This window comes from Fibroporia radiculosa, assembly GCF_000313525.1.
Source record: "Fibroporia radiculosa TFFH 294 genomic supercontigs, scaffold967, whole genome shotgun sequence".
Classification (NCBI taxonomy): domain Eukaryota; kingdom Fungi; phylum Basidiomycota; class Agaricomycetes; order Polyporales; family Fibroporiaceae; genus Fibroporia; species Fibroporia radiculosa.
The window spans coordinates 1-16,941 of NW_012133581.1; the positions used below are offsets into that span (position 1 = coordinate 1).

Sequence of the window (16,941 nt, forward strand, 5' to 3'; positions counted from 1 at the left end):
CTTCCTGCCGTCGCCGGTGCCGCCGGCGTACCCGGAGCAGCTGCATGTACGGCAGAGGGCGGGCGACCGCGAGAAGCCGTTGCCGGAGAGTCCGCGGGCGCTGTATGAGGAGGTTGCGAGGCGGGCGTCTGGCGTTGCGCGGCCGCGGTAATTGTCGAGTAAGACGGGCCAATGCGTTTTGTGTAGTCGCTAGGCGCTGCAGGTTGCGAGCTCGTCTTGCTCGTAGACAATCGGCGCTCTCGGTTTCATGTAGAGCCAGCAACGTTGGTTTAGCTGGTGACAGCCAGCGCATGGAAGGTGTGTCAGGACGTATCCCAGGATGCTGCTAGTCTCTTTACTATCTGTCATTGCTGGCTTGTGCTACTGTGGCGATGGTGGTGGACACAGCCCGTTTTCGTTTCAAATTTACACTCTTCTCCTTTGAAGAGATTGTCTGCGCACGCATTGGATTAACGCGCGCGGGGGCCACAGAAAAGATAACGTACAACTGGATCAGCGATCAGTCACCGTGACAGAGCCACCAGACGCTTTCAGTGGATCTTGGGCTTGGCAAGTGTAGTGTCTCGGAGGCCGGTAAGAGCAACCATGGTAACTGCAGCGGGATTTATTGCATGCTCTGAAATTTCCATCACCGTCACAGGGATGTGGGTCTGCGCTACTGCTCGGCGGCCCTGGACCAATGTTGCCATGCCCTGGCGGTGGATGGTGCGTCGTCCGCCCATGGGACGCCCAATCGTTGCGAAGGGTCTCATTGATCGTGTTGACAGGCTGTGTATGTTAAGACTGAACCGGGTGGACGCTGACGGAGTTGCCAGAGGATAGTTCGCAGCAAGGACCCGGGCAGGAGAGTGGAGATAGCGCGCTCGGAGGAACAAAATGAATGGCTGGTGGATCACTGGATATCCCGGCGCTCGGAGCGAATCCGGAGGGCCGGGGAAGAGGTGGCCGGGCGGAGGCGATCGAGAGCCGCATCAGATCCCAGAATGAGTAGGGCGCCTTCCCGATACGGCAGGTGTTCTGTTGGGGGCGGCCAGGTGTCGTAATCAACACCGAAATGGCTGTTGACTTCTGTCCTCGACGCTCGCTCCCTGTCGCGCCCGTCATGGCCTCGGCGGCACTCTTCGCCATCGCTCTCTTTCTTCTCAACCACCACCATCCACTCATTTATAATCCGCTAATTCCCCGTCTCTCCTGAACCATGTCGTCCTCTCTCTCTTTCTCTCGTCGTCGCTCCCCCACCTTCTCTCTCCAGGATTTCTCCGAGCTCATCGCAAACGCATTCAATCTACCTCCTCCCCATCCCTCTCCTGCGCTTCTCCCCGCGTCGCCCCCTCCCCACTATTCGTCCACCCCTCCTCCCAGGCCCTGTTCTCCTTCCTCCAGCCATTTCGACGCCGACGAAGATGCGGATCCCATATTTCAATCAGAATCCACCACCACTCACTCCAACACAGATAGTACCCCACATGTGCGGCCATCCAAGTCGCGTTCCAGCGCCCTCAGCATACTGAAAAACGTACGCACGAGAGCATCCGCCCTCGTCCTCCGTCCATTAGACACAAACATCGATCTGGCAGCAACTCCACATGCCTCCACGCGTCCCAGCATCTCGTCTCAGGGTACTGTGGTCTCCAGAACAACCTCCTCCTTCGCTTTCCTTTCCCGTCCCTCTTCCCCAAGTCAAAACACAAGGCCCTTCCCTTCCACTTCCGGCAACAGTCTTTCCCTCGCACGTTCTCGCTCCCGCACAAAAAGTGTTCCAGACCGCGTATCTTTCCTAAAACTCCATCCTAAGCGTGAACTCGCCTCCGCCACTGTTTCTATGCCTGCTTCACGTCCCAGCCTAGGCGCTCTTCCCCAGCCGCCCGTCGATCTTCCTTCATTCTTCGAGGACACCGGTTACACGGAGCGCCGGCCGCCCCCGCCCGCATATAGTCGCCCCTCCACTCCCGCTGCTCCCACAATGCCTTCCCTGCGCGTACACTCGAGACTTCCCCCACTTCGCAAAGCCAAGAGCGCCTCAACAAGCATCTTCCGAGGAAAGCAGTCTAAGTCCAGGGGGGCACCGACAGCGGACACTGTGGCGGCGGCGGAGTCTCGCACGGCGTTTGATTGGAGCGCTTCTGGCCACCTCGAATGGCCGTTCGGTGCGGATGACGACAACTGCTTCATGTCCCCCAGGGATCCGCCTCCTGTACCACCACTGCCACCGTCTTTGGGTGGCCAAAAGTGGGACCTATCGGAGTGCGGTGATGTCGAAGGAGAGCTGGAAGTCCCAGCCTATGTGTTTGCGCGGCGGGGTAGCGCGACCAGTACGTGCACGAGCAGTTCGGTGGTGAGTATCCGCTCTATTCCCATTCCGTCGGAGTTTGTTTGTGCTTCCCCTGCGCTTGTGGGTGCAGTGCATTGCTCTTGTGCGTCAGGAGCGGCAAAGGCTTGGCTCATCCCGAGACATTGAATCTCCTGTCCCCGCCTTCTCCCGAGTATCTCGGAAGTGTGCCACGGGGACGTCTATTGAGATTATAATCGCGTCCTTCTCCATCAATATGACACAGACCGCTTATGGCGTCTGCCATTCACGATGCGAAGGTTTCGCGCCTCCCGATCCATTACACCCCCTTTCGCTTCCAAGGTATTAGGGTCTTGCCATGCCAGGAGTGCTTTATATGTATGCACTTGTTTGCTGTGGCCCCTGGCTAAGCATACAGTGGCGCATATATGACGGGCTGCGCACGACGTAGGACGGGGTGTAAGACTTCTTTCCGTTGGGCTTCCCTCCCTCGAATCATTCACCTATGACTGTTGGTGTTGTGTCCCCTGATTCGGCCCCGTTAGCTGACGTTTCTCGTCCTCGTGTTCGCGCGTTTTCGCAGAATTCCTGTAAATCGACATCAAGCCTCGGAGAGCGCATCATCGCTCTTCTTCCCATGGCAATTCCTTCGAAGGTGAAAGCTCGTGCACGCTCGAAGCTTAGCCTTGCTGTCACCACTGCGACGGCAGATTCGTCGCCTTCGACAGATTCGATGCGGACATGGTCGCCTGTCACTCCCACTGGCTTTGCATTCCCTCCGCATGGCATCGGACCAGCGCGCGTGTACACGCAATCCGAGTATGGTCACGGACACAATCAAGAATTTGAGGAGACCAGGGAAGATATGCACAGGATCGGTAGGGTCTTGACCCCCGAGCCAGACCCATTCGCTAAGGCGGAAATTGCGGTTTCAAAGGGGCTTGGAGAGGGTGTCAATACTCCGTCAAAACGCACGGCATGGGATTTGGACGAGATGGACGGGATCACTGGATATATTGATCCGCTCCTCCCTCGAACTCAGCTTGTCACGCCGGTGTCAAGATCGGCTGCGCGCAGGAGGTTTCCACCCGTTATGGACATCTTTCCACAACCTCAGGTGTCTCCCGCGTACACTTTCCCATCTTCGTGCTCCATTTACGTCAACCAAGACCGTGATGTGTTTCATGCCGAGGGACACAGCTCGCCTCTGACGCCGACTGAGACACCAAGGCTTGTGTCGAGATTTTCAACGTCTAGCGTGGGCTCGGGGTTTTCTAGCCGGTCTGACGAAGATAACGCGTCTGAGATTTATACCGCAAACGAGGACGTTGACGTCGATACCACGTTTGTCTTTGGGTCTCCCGCGTCTGTGCACGACGAAGCGGAAACCACAGTGGCTAATTTCTCGTTATCTGAGGTAATTCCAACCCCTCGTCCTCGCATTCTCGGACATGCCACAGTTCCGCAGCCACCTTCTCCACAGTCCCCAACTCGACGTAAAGCCTCTGTCCGCACTGTTGCATCGGAACCGGCTAGCTCGTCCCGAGTGACGCGTCCAGGCTCGCCCTTCCCTCTCATGCGCGGCGTGAGCGACGGTACGTTGAAGGGGCGGTTGGGAAGAAGCAGTATGGTGACTCCCAGGATCTCTTGGAGGGGTACTCAGACCACGAGCGACGACATCATTCGCGATGAAGTTGAAGATGATAGCAAGATGGTTGAGGATTCTGGAGTGTGGGAAGTGGACATTGACTGTGAAGATCTAGAGAAGAAAGGCGAAGAGGATTACCAAGCCCTTGAAGATTCATTCGTTCTCCCGGTGGTACAAATTGCCCAGATTCGGTTCCGCGAGGAAGAGGAGAGTGAAGAAACATGGCATGACGCCAAGTCCGCTTGTGAGGTATGTACGGCGCAGCATATTTGCAAGTGCTGTCGCTCATCTCTAACTTTCAGCCTACGTCCTCTCTGGAGATGATTTCAGAAGAACGACTGGCGTTTAACGTGTCGTCCTGCTCGGCGTCGAGCGCCCACCTTCCTGTCCCTGATGATATTTATACTTTGCGACCTTCGGGTGACTCGGACACAACGCTCACCCCGCAGAGGTTTCAGTCATCGTCATTCACAGCACAACTCCGCCGGAAGATTTCTGCCGAATTGCGTACTGGGAAAGGAGAAGGTCCGGAACGCGAGTGGGATCGGAGCACGGTGGCATCGGCGGCGTTTTCTGCACGCTCGAGTTCGCAGTCTAGCGTGTTCCACAGTGCGCGTTCGAGCATCGACTCTGAATGTGCTGCGCGGAATAGTATCTGAAGAGTCCAGATCCTCGTTGGTCAGGAGTTACCCTGGAACCCCGGGATATGTCGCATGGCGATCCCATACACTCATTTGTCTGCTGAACACTCCGCTTTCCGGCCGATTCTCCGTCGATCATTCCGCTATCACATTTGGTGGCAGCTTATTTGACTCTGGCTATCGTTCGCGCTCTGTTTGTGATTTGTTCTGACACTCACCCATACCCTCCTTTCATTCCCTCGTACCTTCTGAAGCGCCTGACCATACAAGCTGTTAATCTGCGCCTTTACCGTTGTCGTTGTATTAATACATCCCTACGTACTGTACTACGTCGTTCATTTGATTGTTTTATCTTCAAGCGTTGCATCGTCTCACTGGTGGCCTAGGACGTGTTGGTCATTATTTTATTAGGTAGTTTAAATAGCTGTTGTGCGCAGTAGTAGGTACTCCATTGTAGTGTTATTTCTTGTCTGCGGTGTTGGCCGCTAATTACGGCGTTGTCGTTGAATACTTCAATATCAGTTGATGTCTAATTCACTGTGGTGGTTATTGGTACGCGTGCGAGAATATGTGGATGGTCCTAGACCCAAACACTCCAATCTGAATTGAGCCCAACTTAAGAGTGATCCAGTCCAGGCGTCCCTTTGAACTTTCTTGCCTAACCAGGTAATTCTGTCAGCCGAACCAATGGCATCCGGTACACCACTCCTCGCTGTTGGTGCCGGTCAACCGTAACAACATCCTTATTGCACCCATCATGGTCTCTCATTCTCATTCTATCCTAAACTATCCTGGTGCAGGTGCACAACGCATCACACCCGATAATACCGACACCATCGGCTCTCTGGCATGGTCTCGTGCCCAGACGTGTCGAAGACACGTCTGGGTACGAGACCACTCTGGCGAGGCTTCAACAGATCGCTCAGGAGCACGGCCAGAGTAGCCTTTTTCATGCCATTCCCACTGTGCGCGAGAGCGGCGATGCACCATTCCCCGCACGCGAGAGCCTCCCGCGGGGCGCCACGGTGCTCCAGTGGGAGAACGACTCGGCTCTCCTGCGGAGCGTCAAGCTGTCCTCGGTCCTCGCCAGGGAGGAATATAAGGACCTCCTGGAAGACATCCTCCGCCTCGCCGTCTTTGGCACGGCGCCGGCTGTTGACCACGCAAATGACAGCGGCAGAGCCAGCGAGAGTCTCCTCGGTCAAGAACAGAGCCTCGAGTTTTGGAACCCCTTTATGAGCATGCCGCACGTATGCCCCTCCGCTGCTGACGCCATTGTGACCGGAAACACCGGTACTGGTGGGTGTTCTTACCATTCGAGGCCTTGAAACCGCCCTCACACATTTGTTGGAATGAGTAGGGAAGAGCACGTTCCTCCTTTACGTTCTCGCGCTCCGCCTCCTTGCGGGGCTGACGACCCTCTACCAGATGACGAGCGAGGAGGTGTTTGTCCTCGGGAAGGAGGGGGTCTTCCGGATCCCCTTCCCTTTTCAGCCAGAACAGCTGCAAGAGCACATCCCCCCGGCGACGTGGTGCCTGGTCGACTCAGGTCCGGAGGTGACAACGGTGCCCGACGCGTATCGCGCCCTGCGCAACCTCTGTTCTGCGTTTGTCCTGCAGGCAGCGCCCCTGTCGCCCGAGAGCAGGGCCTGGCAGGACACGTTTGGAGACCCAGTACCCACGCTGTGGATGCGCCCGTGGATGCTTGGATAGCTCCAGATTGGGTGCGTGTGGACCGTCGGGTCGCTGTATACGCATGTCCGTGCTGACCACCCCTCTGGCACACAGCGTGAACTGCCAGATATGGCACGCGCCCAACACCAGGCCCACACCCGCGGCACTGGCGGCATTTTGCGAGAAGTACGGCCAGTGCCCTCGCCAGGCGTACGCGCACGCGGCGAATCCGGTTTTTTACGCCGTGCGGGTTGAGAACAGCGTATCGCGTATGAAGTTTGACGAGTTGGATGCGTTGTTGAAGGCGTGCTACTCTGTGGACATGATAGACCCGAGGATACGCGAGTTGGTTGTGGCCACCCCTTCTCCGCGGCGTCGATGGACGTTTGATTTGGATGTTGCCACGCAATACCTGTGGGACCGCCTGGACGACACGTTCGATCGCTATCTGGATCGTGGACCGTCGTCGCTATACATTTTATTTCACGAGGAACCCCGCACGAGAGCCGCTGCTGAACGCCGATTGAAGAAGTTGCCCGACAGGCTGTCCGCAGGCGGAGGGTGGACTGTGTATCCCATGAAATGCCTGGAGTTCAAGGAGAAGAGTATGCGCTGGAGCTCGCAAATCTCGGATGATATGGATGTCGACGATGACAAGTACATCTGCCTAGGGTACAAGGGCAGCGCCGTGGGCATAGAGAACAGGTGGTACCCAGAGCAAGAGTTCGAGCGGATGGACACACACATAGTCTCATGCGGGGACGCACCGCCACAGAAGCTGAAGGATGGATTGTACACCCCGCACCCTGGATCCACAGCCCCTTTTGATACGTTCGCGTACGATGGCAGCACTGGGCGCGCGACAGTATTTGTGGTTGCTACCGTCGCGGAATGCAAGATGGTTTCGGTGAGCCTCGAATGGCTGCGGAGGTGCGACAACCTGAGGTCTGTGGATCTCGTGGTCGCGACTGTGCCAGTGCCTCTGGAGGACCATGAGATGCAGGTAGAGATCGCAAATGAGAGCGGTGATATTCTGCGCAATGTATACCACCTCACTGTGAACAGCCTTGATTAATTATCGTAGTTTTGTGGTTTGCCGTCACACGAGAACGCGTTGCGATCACCTGACCACGGGCGCCAAACCCCGGGAATGTCCTGGGACCTGCAGTGAGCGTGTTATCTGCCTGGTGGCGGGGCTCCGTCGAGAGCTTGGATGGCATGTCGAGACCAAGTCGTCTTCGCCTTCTGGCCAGTTGCCTATCACCACGATGTTGCGATGTCCCGTCCGAACAGAACCCCCCAACATACCCCATGCTCTCAGCCAGACGGTGTCTTGATTCTTCTTCACTGACATTTCTCAGATGCAGGCACTTCCTGTGGGACGCAGAATCGCCCGGGCGTGCTAGCGGAGGCATGCTTCTAGTCACTTTTGCTGCAGTCTACTGTGTCCGACGTACGTGACACGGTGGGACAGCTCGGTAAGCCGTGCAGTCATCTCTTACCCCGGAGCTAGCCTGGCACCTCCTAGAGCCCCGGGCTTCAGCCTTCAAAAGTTAGTCTTCATCCGACGCCCCTCCGACAGCCCAGCTGGGTGCGAAGCGAGGGTGCCATCTCTACCGCTCTTCGTCCTCTATTTTGCTCTTGGGAGCCTGCGAATACAGCGCGATGGTCGGTTTCTGGCTAGGTCTCAGGTACAAGGCGACGATGTTCAGACAGACACTCCCACCAAAAACGAGGTTCAAGACGGATCACATGCCTGATTTGACTGGGCGCGTGGTCATCGTGACAGGCGAGTGGTGTCCCTTCTGATGTATCCGGCGAGCGGGCGTGGCTGAGTCAAAAGGATGTGGCAGGGGGGAACACGGGCATTGGGAAAGAGACTGTCAAGGTGTGTCTATTTGTCCAGATGTGTCGAGCAGGTCTTTATCTGGGCCCTGTGCTGCCTTTCCACAATTTGTAGGCGCTCCTCGAACGTAATGCGACGGTGTATGTTGCCTGCCGAAATCGGGCAAAGGCCAAGGATACAATCGCGGAGTTGAGAGAGAAAACAGGGCGGGAGGCGATCTTCCTTGAACTCGATTTGGGTAGCTTGGCCTCTGTCCGCAGAGCCGCTGAAGAATTTATGAGGTCCGTTCTCAGTAGCGCGAACGCTTCGTTCGACTAACGTGAATCGATGCAGCATAGAGAAAGAGTTACATATCCTGTTTAATAACGCGTGAGCCTACTTCTGTTATTCAAGTGTTTACCCCGTCGTGTAACGTCCCATTATCGGACTTATGTGAAGAGGCGTGATGCGCCCTCCACGGGAGATGCTTACTTCCGAAGGCTATGACATGCAATTCGGGACGAATGTGATAGGTATTGAGAGTCAACAGTGATGATGCGTCAAACTCATATCCAATATCAGGGCATTTCTTCTTCACGGAGCTTCTCATGCCAGTTTTGCGAGCGGGAGCAGCCACATCTCCAGATGGACATTCTCGCGTCATTATAACCTCCTCCGTCGCAGCGTATCGGTACACGCTGAACTGGGATTCATTCAAAGCTGGGTCTGCGCGAAGGAAAATGTCGCCCCGGATCTTGTACAGTCAGAGCAAATTTGTATGTGTATGATGTCACCTGCACCTCTGCTGAGTCTGATGTAGCGTGAATACCAAGGCCAATGTTGTAATTGCCCGCGAAATTGCGAAGCGATATATCAACCAGGGCGTGGTGTCCATGTCGTGCAACCCTGGTTTGCTCCTGTCTCAAACTGGACGTAGTGATTGAATAATAACACATTCCTTGTAGGCAATATCCGGACTAACCTGAGACGTTACACCCCTGCAAAGTTCCACAGGCTGAGGGTTCGTCCTTGATGCTTGTTATGGACCACTTGACGGACGTATATCGCTTTGTAGGAATTCTTCTTGTATCCAGCTTCTCAAGGTGCGCTTACACAGCTATGGGCGGGAACAATGCCGGAGACATTGAAATATAATGGAGAGGTTCGCTCACGTCTTTCATAAATTTGCAATGTGTTCATACTGTAACCTGCTACCCCAGTATCTGGTACCGTGGACACGAGTGGGGAAGTGTAGAGAAGAGGCGTATGACGATGCGCTTGGTGAGAAGCTGTGGTCGTGGTTAGAAGAACAAATGAAAGGACGGTAGGGAGCATAGTACCTAACACTTTATATTCATATGCGAATTTCAAACTCTCCTCCGCTGGAAAATTACTCAGGCTGGATTGCAGACTCTCCAGCAATGCGCTAGTTCCTTTCCGACGAGCTTGAAGGTATGCATCTTACGGTGAGCCCGCTCTCGATGACCCAGAACAAGCACTGATGGCTATTGGCAGTCAGTAAATGAGCAGAACGACCGAGATGCTCGTATGTACTCATTGTTTTTCTTCGAAGTCATCGACTACAAACGGAATTATCACGTCCGGTACACGTTTCTGACTCGTAAGCCGCAAATCCAACCACTTTACTGCTTGGTACATCGCTTAATTTTATTTTTCTCTGTTAGCTTTTCATTTTTCATCTTTGGGCGTGAATGTTTTTTAATTCTTCGGGACCAGCTTTGTGATATGTTCCGCATAGACCTACGGATCAAGATATGGGGCTAGAAAGAAGTCACTCAAGGGTCTGTCGTAGAACTCGCTATTGAAAAATGCTGTACGGAACTTCTAGGTTTTCAAGAAATTACCGTGTGTATGGTCACCCCTCGCCGCCTTTAAACACACTGCGCTCTCGGGTTTTCTCCTTTGGAAACTTCACTGCCCTACCAAACAATCAACTTCCTCCTCTCGTCTCCCTCTATCTTCATGGTTTTAGGGATCGAGAGTTTAACGGCGAACATACCTCAGCTTTTTTCCAAGTCCCTCAACCCAGTAATACTGTCCCTGTGGCCCTTGAACCAAGAGCATAATGGTGAATTGGAGAGCGCGCGCCCAATCAGCTCGCTTGCTGAGATTGTGTCAGTTCGTGTTCGGATACGGTGCAAAACTGCCTTGGATCGCTTGGCTTCTTCCCCGAGTGGCCTTCCCCGCCTACATGGTGATGCGCATCGATTGCCTCTATTCGTGCAATAGCTGTCATGCGGTTACAATTTCTGCCCTGCCGTTGATATCAGGTTTTTCAAAATGCAGGATACATTTCAACAGTCAAAAGTTTTCTATCTTAGCCGCAGCAGGTCTATCACCGGGAATCCACCTTTGCATGGAAAGTATTTTCGCCGACGAAATCCCACCTCTTATGAAAGTGTATAAATTATGGGTTTTCGGAGGTGATATATCGCGGAGAGCAGCATTGTCTACATTCATCCTAGTCATCAAGCAGATCCCCACCATGAAAACGCTCGTCATTTTGAATGCTCTCGTGAAAGATATTAGCGAGATACAGTTCTGTGCCACGCCAAACGCCGAAGCCTTCGTGATGACTACAAAAATCTCGATTCGTGGCAACACAAAAATTCTGTTCAAGGATCCAGAATTTGGGGTGAAGCTTCACTCGGTCACGCTTTGCGAGCTCAACTACGTGCGTACTCACGAATTGCAATGTCGATCCCAATATGTTTCTAACCACCTTGCTATACATCTGCTACCATTCAAGATGAGATCCACAAACATATTTGTAAAGCTCATCAGTTGACGCAGTTGACGCAAGTGATTGAGGTGCTGAAGAATCCTGCTGATGGCAACATCTTCGCCCAAGCAAATCTCTCAGCCACTGATTAGCATCACGTGAATCAGGCTGATGGCCGTTGGCTACATTCATTCTGGATGTTTTTTCTTTAGTTTTCCCTCGCTGAGTTCAAGGAAATGTGTAGATATGCAGCAAACCCTTACAAAAAATAACACAGCAATCGTGCAAATGTAGATCGAAAGCAAGCTCACCGCTCTACAGCCCTGCTATTTGTAGCGATCGGTGCGGGTGCTCGAAACACTGATCTAATAGGCGTCATCTCACATCGACGCCTAAAACATTTATAATCCGGTCCCAAGTTTCTTTCCCATCCCCGCGAGGCTTGGTCGAAATGCAACACGCCAGTCTCCGGTACCTTAGCCGCATGCCTATCATATATGTCCGCGCTCCCGCTTCCCTATCCCTGCGCTGGAATCTGCTGAACAACATTCATAATGGTTCTGCCTCTCAAAACCATACTTTATGCTCTTCGCCAGGGCTTCCCGCCCAAATCCAAGTTTGCCACCAACCAGATCCCTGACCTCACTGGGCGCATCTTCGTAGTCACCGGTGCGTACGGCTGTCCATGTCGGCATCTGCATATCACTTCTTCACTTACGGACTAGCTATGCATTCTCGCAGGGGGAAACGTTGGAATAGGTCGCGAGACCATCAAAGTACGCGACAGTGGTCGTCGATGACACGTTTGTGACCATATTCGTGCGCATTTCAGGCCCTATTGGAGCATAATGCGAAGGTCTACATGGCGTCTCGAAGCCAGGAAAAGGCCGAGGCTGCGATCAAGGAGCTGAAGGAGCAGACAGGGAAGGAGGCACTCTTCCTTCAGCTTGATCTCGGTTGCCTTGCGTCTGTCCGGCGCGCTGCGGAGGAGTATTTGAGGTACACAACACATGTTATCGCCTCGCCTTGTATTAAGGCAATTATGCATCACAGCAAAGAAAAGGAGCTCCATGTGTTGATCAACAATGCGTCAGTCTCCTCTCTTGCTGAAGCTTACTTTTGACATAGTGAATCGATTCACAGTGGTGTCATGTGGTGTCCGGTCGACCTTCTCACTGAGGATGGATATGATCTTCAATTTGGAACCAATGTTATTGGTGTGTATTTTGCGGTAATATATGTTGATCACCGAGGACCAATGATACATACAGGACATTTCTACTTCACTAAATTGCTCATTCCCGCTCTCACCGCGGGTGCTGAATCGTCCGCGGACCACCGAGCACGTGTCCTTACCGTCTCGTCGACTGCCTCATATCAATACACCCTCAACTGGGACTCTTTGAAAGACGACGCTGTGAGAAGGAAAGTAGGAACTATGATGCTCTACGCCCAGAGTAAATTTGTGCGTCTTCAGCTTGCATACACTAGCATGAACCTAATCTCGTCATGCAGGCAAACGTTGTAGTCGCTCGAGAGTTCGCTAAGCGTTACGCGGATAAGGGAATTTTCTCTGCCTCTTTGAACCCCGGTGGGTCATGAATCAGACATCACCAATCAATTCAATACAAAGCAATGGACTCCATCTAGGTCACATCCGGTCTGAACTAAACCGTTACGTTTCGGCTATCTGGCGTAAGCTTGCGGTGAGTTCAACATAACAGCTGAACGCGTCGCTTGAAAGCCCATACTTAACACACTTTACCAGTACTATTTGACTCTCCATCCCACACCGTTAGGTGCGCTCACTTCGTTGTGGGCCGCCACCATGCCAGAGCCACTGGACCATAATGGCGAGGTATGCACCATTAACCCCCGTGATTCATATCGCTCTGAATGGTTGTATGGTTCTGCAGTTCTTTATCCCGTGGGCCCGGTTCGGAGTACCCAGGACAGAAGCGTATGACGACGAAATCGGCGAACGCTTGTGGAATTGGCTAGAGGAGCAAGTGAAGGACAAGTAGCCATCTTCGTAATTTTGATGCAGCCAGTGTGAAGCTGGCCACTGCCGTACTCTGATTTATACTACAGCTTGATGTTTTTTTGGGGGGTCTGTGCGGACCTTGCCAACCGGGATAAGTATCTTTGATTTTGGAAACCGGCTCCAATAGCTTTACAGTTACTCAACTAGTATTTGCCTTGCTATTCTCACCATATTAGTGAGTGAACCCCTTGTGACATTGATTACTAGTACTGGTCACATTTGCCAATACGATGACATTGTAAAAAGCGAAAGACTTGCACATTCAGGCTGTCTTACTCACCGATGGGTAAGCCAGACTCTGCGGGGTAGACGAGAAAATAAGCTTGAATAAGGGTCTGTCCGTTACCGTTGCGCTAGGTACGCAGGCTCATGCGAAGGGAAGATCGCCACTCTGGGCGGCAGAACTACTCCGAGTCGGAATCGATCCAAAACTCCGGAACATATGGAAGGTTGATCACGAGGCACACTGACGTCGGCCGCGGACAGGAACAGCCCGCTATCGAGTACAATGCTTCCTCCTGCTCCACAGTAAAGCGGACAAACAAGGCCACAACACCAGCAGCACAAAGGCAAGACGAGGGAAGGGGAGGGCGGCATCACTAATCCGGAACCGAACTTGCGGGCAGCGATATGGTCCGGCGGGCATGTGAGAGGCAGTGAGATGTGACATCTGAGCTAGGTGTGATTATAACGAGTACAATGGCTAGACAGCAAGCTCGCTGGTGTCGCGCAAGCATTGTTCGCGCATTCGAGACTGTCTTGGAGGGTGGGTAGCTTATCGAGACGCCGAGGTCCCCTTTCTTCGACAACGCCTCTAGCCCGTACTTCTGCATCGCCTCGCACTACGTCCACTCGTCAATCGATTACACTCATGTAGAAGACGAGCAATTTTAGTTGCAATAGAAATCATCCACCAAAGACACGAGCGACTGTGCACTCATTGGCTGCAGCGACTTCATTAAACCCTTGAGAACGATCGAGACTAGCGAAGTTGCCCGGATGTGCGCCCACAAAACAAGTTACTTTTGCGTCGCCTGGATACGATGGGTAAATGAATCTGTGATGTCGACATTGAGGAGCAGAGCCGGAGTGGCGTCCCGGGAAGCTGGCGACGCACGCTGGGAGTGGAGCAGTCACGCACGATCCAGCACAGCTCGGCGAATAATCATCGATGGAGGTCTTTCCGATTTGCACCACGGAGGCTAGGAAACTGACCAAGATGAGCAAGTACGACGATCAATGGGGGATATCCGCCATTGTCCGTTCCCCGTTCCCAATTGTGGTCCAAAATGGGACTAACTCGCGGCGAGCAGTGAGAAATGTCTGGGCTTGAAACCTCGTTGACGGTGATTTCACGGAGTTGGCTGCAGCGTTATACCGGGCCAGCATCCGGTCCCGTTCCTGCGGACGCGCCTCTGCTCACAGTTCATGTATGATCACATGATCGTATCCGATCTTGAGAGCCAAGGGCGAAAAATACTTCCGCTCGCGCACGGGAAGGTCTTCCAGTCACGGACTCAAGCTTGCAACCTGGCGTCGCGGGTGGGTGGGGAGAGGGATGGTCAACTCTCTGTCCTCATCGTACTGCCCTTGGGAAATACTCGCACCAGATAAAATCAGACGCAGGATGCAGCACTGACGAGAGGCGTAGTGGAGGGCGCCGAAGATTCGTGAGATGAATCGGGCCAAGGGGTGGCACGATCTGTTACACGAGGCGCGTCTTTAGAGACGCGACGCGACCCTGGGCGTCTGCTGCTCGTGCTGCAGTCAGTCCTCCGAACGAGCCTCAAAGTGTAGATCTTACCACTCGAATACGCGGAGGTATAAAGGCAGCATAAACCTTGCCCTCCTCCTCTTCCTCCTCCATCCTCCTTCTCCCGCATCATCTCCTCTCACTCATCAGCCACAGTGACGCTTCACCAGTGTCCTCGAACCACTCACCTCAACCAGCCACTCTACGCGTCCACTGACACCCCCTCCACCAACAATGGCACACTTGTTTCAGACCGTACCTGCCTACAAGTCTCCCGTCGTCTGGCAACCTGGGACTCCAGGCTCATCCTGGTCGCCTTCGTCCTCTGAGGCATCTCTAGGTCCCTCGACTCCCGAAGCGCCCAACGCCACTCGTCCTCATGTCACCTCACCCAAAGGCTCACCCCCACCCAAGCGCATCAGAAGTCCGCGAGGCCGTGCCAAGGAGCCGGGGCACATCCCTCGCCCCCCTAATGCCTTCGTTCTGTACCGCGCTGAACAAGCCAGGCTGCTCAAAGAGCGGCCCATCGAGAATGACCAGCGGAAGATCTCCGAGATAGTGGGGGCCGCATGGAAGAGCTTGGATGAGGAAGGAAAGAAGCCCTGGAGGGACCACGCAGACTTCCTCAAGCGTATGCACGCCTTGCAACACCCCAACTATCGCTACAGGCCGGTTGCGCGCACGGAGAAGCCCCGAAAGCGCAACGTGAAGCGCAACGGCCCTCAGGACAAAGCCCGCTGCAAGGCGATTGGGACGATGCTAGGCAGAGGCCATGCCATTGACGAGATAGAGAAGATGTCTGCGCAGATCGCTGAAAGTATGCGCGGCGAAGCCGAGGCAGAGGCCTCGGTACAGAACCGCAGCGGCCTCCCTGAGAGTGACAACTTCACCACCACAGTCTTCGACTCCAAGACTTGGGCTGGAGGGGCCACCGAGCCAGCATCTCCCTCCAGGCCTTGTCTTAGCCCCTTCAGAAGCCCCCTCATGGCACCCGCCGTCGAGCAGCCCACATCCTTGTTTGTGTACACTGCCGCCCCCGACGCCGGTCCATTGGTAAGTCTCGCGTCCGGTCTTTTGTCTGGAGCAGGCAATCTGACGCCGGCTTCACAGATTCCAGAGCTAACGACGATCGAACTGCCTGCCCTTCTGCAGCTGCCAGTACAAGCCACTACCCCCGACATAACCCCCGAAATCCAGATGCCATCGCCCGGGTTCTCCATGGAAATCGATTTGAACACGTCGAACCTGATGCCATTCGCATCTCCCGACACTGTGGACATGTGGATGGCCTCGATGGAATCCGCAAGCTGTCTGCTGCCTCCCGCTTCGCTCCCCACTCCGCAAATGGTCGACAACTTCTTCAACCCTATCAGCATCCCTACGGGCGAATGGGACCTGCCGGAGTCCGTCACCACGACTGTTGATCCCGAGCTTATGTTCGAAAGCTTCCTCGGGCTTGGTCTGTCGCCGGCGTGGATGGAACAGCAGACGGTAGACCAGGGGATGGGCCAGTACTATCCCGATGTGTTCCCCGTGGCGCAGGAACCCGGCATCGTCGCCCAACCCTCCGATTTGGACGAGTACTTCGATTTCGCTGCGATCATGCAACCTCAGTTCGACCTCACCGGTTTCTGAAGGTCGAGGACGTGAACATGGTCATGATGATACCTACGCGCAAACGCACCTCGATTTCGAGACGAACTCTGATTCTTCTGGAACTAAAGCGGTATAATAATCTTCCTCTTTCGTGTACCATAACGTTATTGCGTACTTATTCTACCTTTTTCCAACCGCGTTCCTCGAGGGCTGTTTTCACTTGCTACATTCTCAAAGTACTCGGACTTCTTTCCTCACGAATTTGGACTATACCATACAGATACCCTCGCGATTTTCTTATTCCACCGTAGGCAGTATCGTGGATAGGTATCACGTGTCTTCGTTCTTCTCTGCTTTCTCGCATTTGTATCATTACTAGCTTATCTTGTACTTGCACAGTCAATTCGAATCTATTTCCACGGTCAATTTCTTTAAGCAACAAAATCAGCCGCAGCCACGAGCGTCACCGAGCATGAAACTCACCGCCCTATATTACAATGCTTTCGAATGACGGTAAACACCAGAGAATCTTGAGACATCAGCTGCAAGCCCGAACCATGAAAAGTGCACTCATCTCGTTCACCAAATCACGAATCCGCCGGCGGCGCATCCTCAGACAAGACCTCGAACGCACGCACGCCCAGCCGTCCCAGCAGAGTAGCACACGCAACCGCACACGCGCCCGCCGCGCGCATCCTCCGCGCCGCCGCGCGATCCGTCACGCCCC

General features: G+C 53.9%; 7 protein-coding genes across 7 annotated transcripts; all 7 read left to right on the top strand.

Annotated features, from left to right (window-relative positions):
- Positions 1-1,198: 1,198 nt before the first annotated feature.
- FIBRA_08564 (uncharacterized protein) lies at positions 1,199-2,639 on the top strand (the record flags this gene model as incomplete). The annotated part of the gene is made up of 2 exons (XM_012330205.1): positions 1,199-2,371; positions 2,424-2,639. 2 exons carry the CDS (start codon positions 1,199-1,201, stop codon positions 2,637-2,639), a joined length of 1,389 nt encoding a protein of 462 aa, XP_012185595.1.
- Positions 2,640-2,795: 156 nt separating this feature from the next.
- FIBRA_08565 (uncharacterized protein) lies at positions 2,796-4,597 on the top strand (the record flags this gene model as incomplete). The annotated part of the gene is made up of 2 exons (XM_012330206.1): positions 2,796-4,187; positions 4,241-4,597. The coding sequence occupies 2 exons, from the start codon at positions 2,796-2,798 to the stop codon at positions 4,595-4,597; spliced, it is 1,749 nt and encodes a 582-aa protein (XP_012185596.1).
- A 739-nt stretch (positions 4,598-5,336) lies between these two features.
- Positions 5,337-6,292, top strand: FIBRA_08566 (uncharacterized protein; the record flags this gene model as incomplete). The annotated part of the gene is made up of 3 exons (XM_012330207.1): positions 5,337-5,465; positions 5,518-5,878; positions 5,940-6,292. 3 exons carry the CDS (start codon positions 5,337-5,339, stop codon positions 6,290-6,292), a joined length of 843 nt encoding a protein of 280 aa, XP_012185597.1.
- Positions 6,293-6,335: 43 nt separating this feature from the next.
- FIBRA_08567 (uncharacterized protein) lies at positions 6,336-9,406 on the top strand (the record flags this gene model as incomplete). The annotated part of the gene is made up of 10 exons (XM_012330208.1): positions 6,336-7,295; positions 8,043-8,141; positions 8,214-8,380; positions 8,433-8,468; positions 8,538-8,611; positions 8,661-8,854; positions 8,912-8,987; positions 9,044-9,099; positions 9,154-9,240; positions 9,299-9,406. The coding sequence occupies 10 exons, from the start codon at positions 6,336-6,338 to the stop codon at positions 9,404-9,406; spliced, it is 1,857 nt and encodes a 618-aa protein (XP_012185598.1).
- Positions 9,407-10,584: 1,178 nt separating this feature from the next.
- FIBRA_08568 (uncharacterized protein) lies at positions 10,585-10,973 on the top strand (the record flags this gene model as incomplete). The annotated part of the gene is made up of 2 exons (XM_012330209.1): positions 10,585-10,773; positions 10,893-10,973. 2 exons carry the CDS (start codon positions 10,585-10,587, stop codon positions 10,971-10,973), a joined length of 270 nt encoding a protein of 89 aa, XP_012185599.1.
- Positions 10,974-11,375: 402 nt separating this feature from the next.
- On the top strand, positions 11,376-12,845 carry FIBRA_08569 (uncharacterized protein; the record flags this gene model as incomplete). The annotated part of the gene is made up of 9 exons (XM_012330210.1): positions 11,376-11,490; positions 11,563-11,597; positions 11,654-11,910; positions 11,965-12,038; positions 12,093-12,286; positions 12,337-12,412; positions 12,472-12,527; positions 12,590-12,679; positions 12,738-12,845. The coding sequence occupies 9 exons, from the start codon at positions 11,376-11,378 to the stop codon at positions 12,843-12,845; spliced, it is 1,005 nt and encodes a 334-aa protein (XP_012185600.1).
- A 2,007-nt stretch (positions 12,846-14,852) lies between these two features.
- On the top strand, positions 14,853-16,253 carry FIBRA_08570 (uncharacterized protein; the record flags this gene model as incomplete). Its single annotated transcript, XM_012330211.1, has 2 exons — positions 14,853-15,671; positions 15,729-16,253. 2 exons carry the CDS (start codon positions 14,853-14,855, stop codon positions 16,251-16,253), a joined length of 1,344 nt encoding a protein of 447 aa, XP_012185601.1.
- Positions 16,254-16,941: the final 688 nt, after the last annotated feature.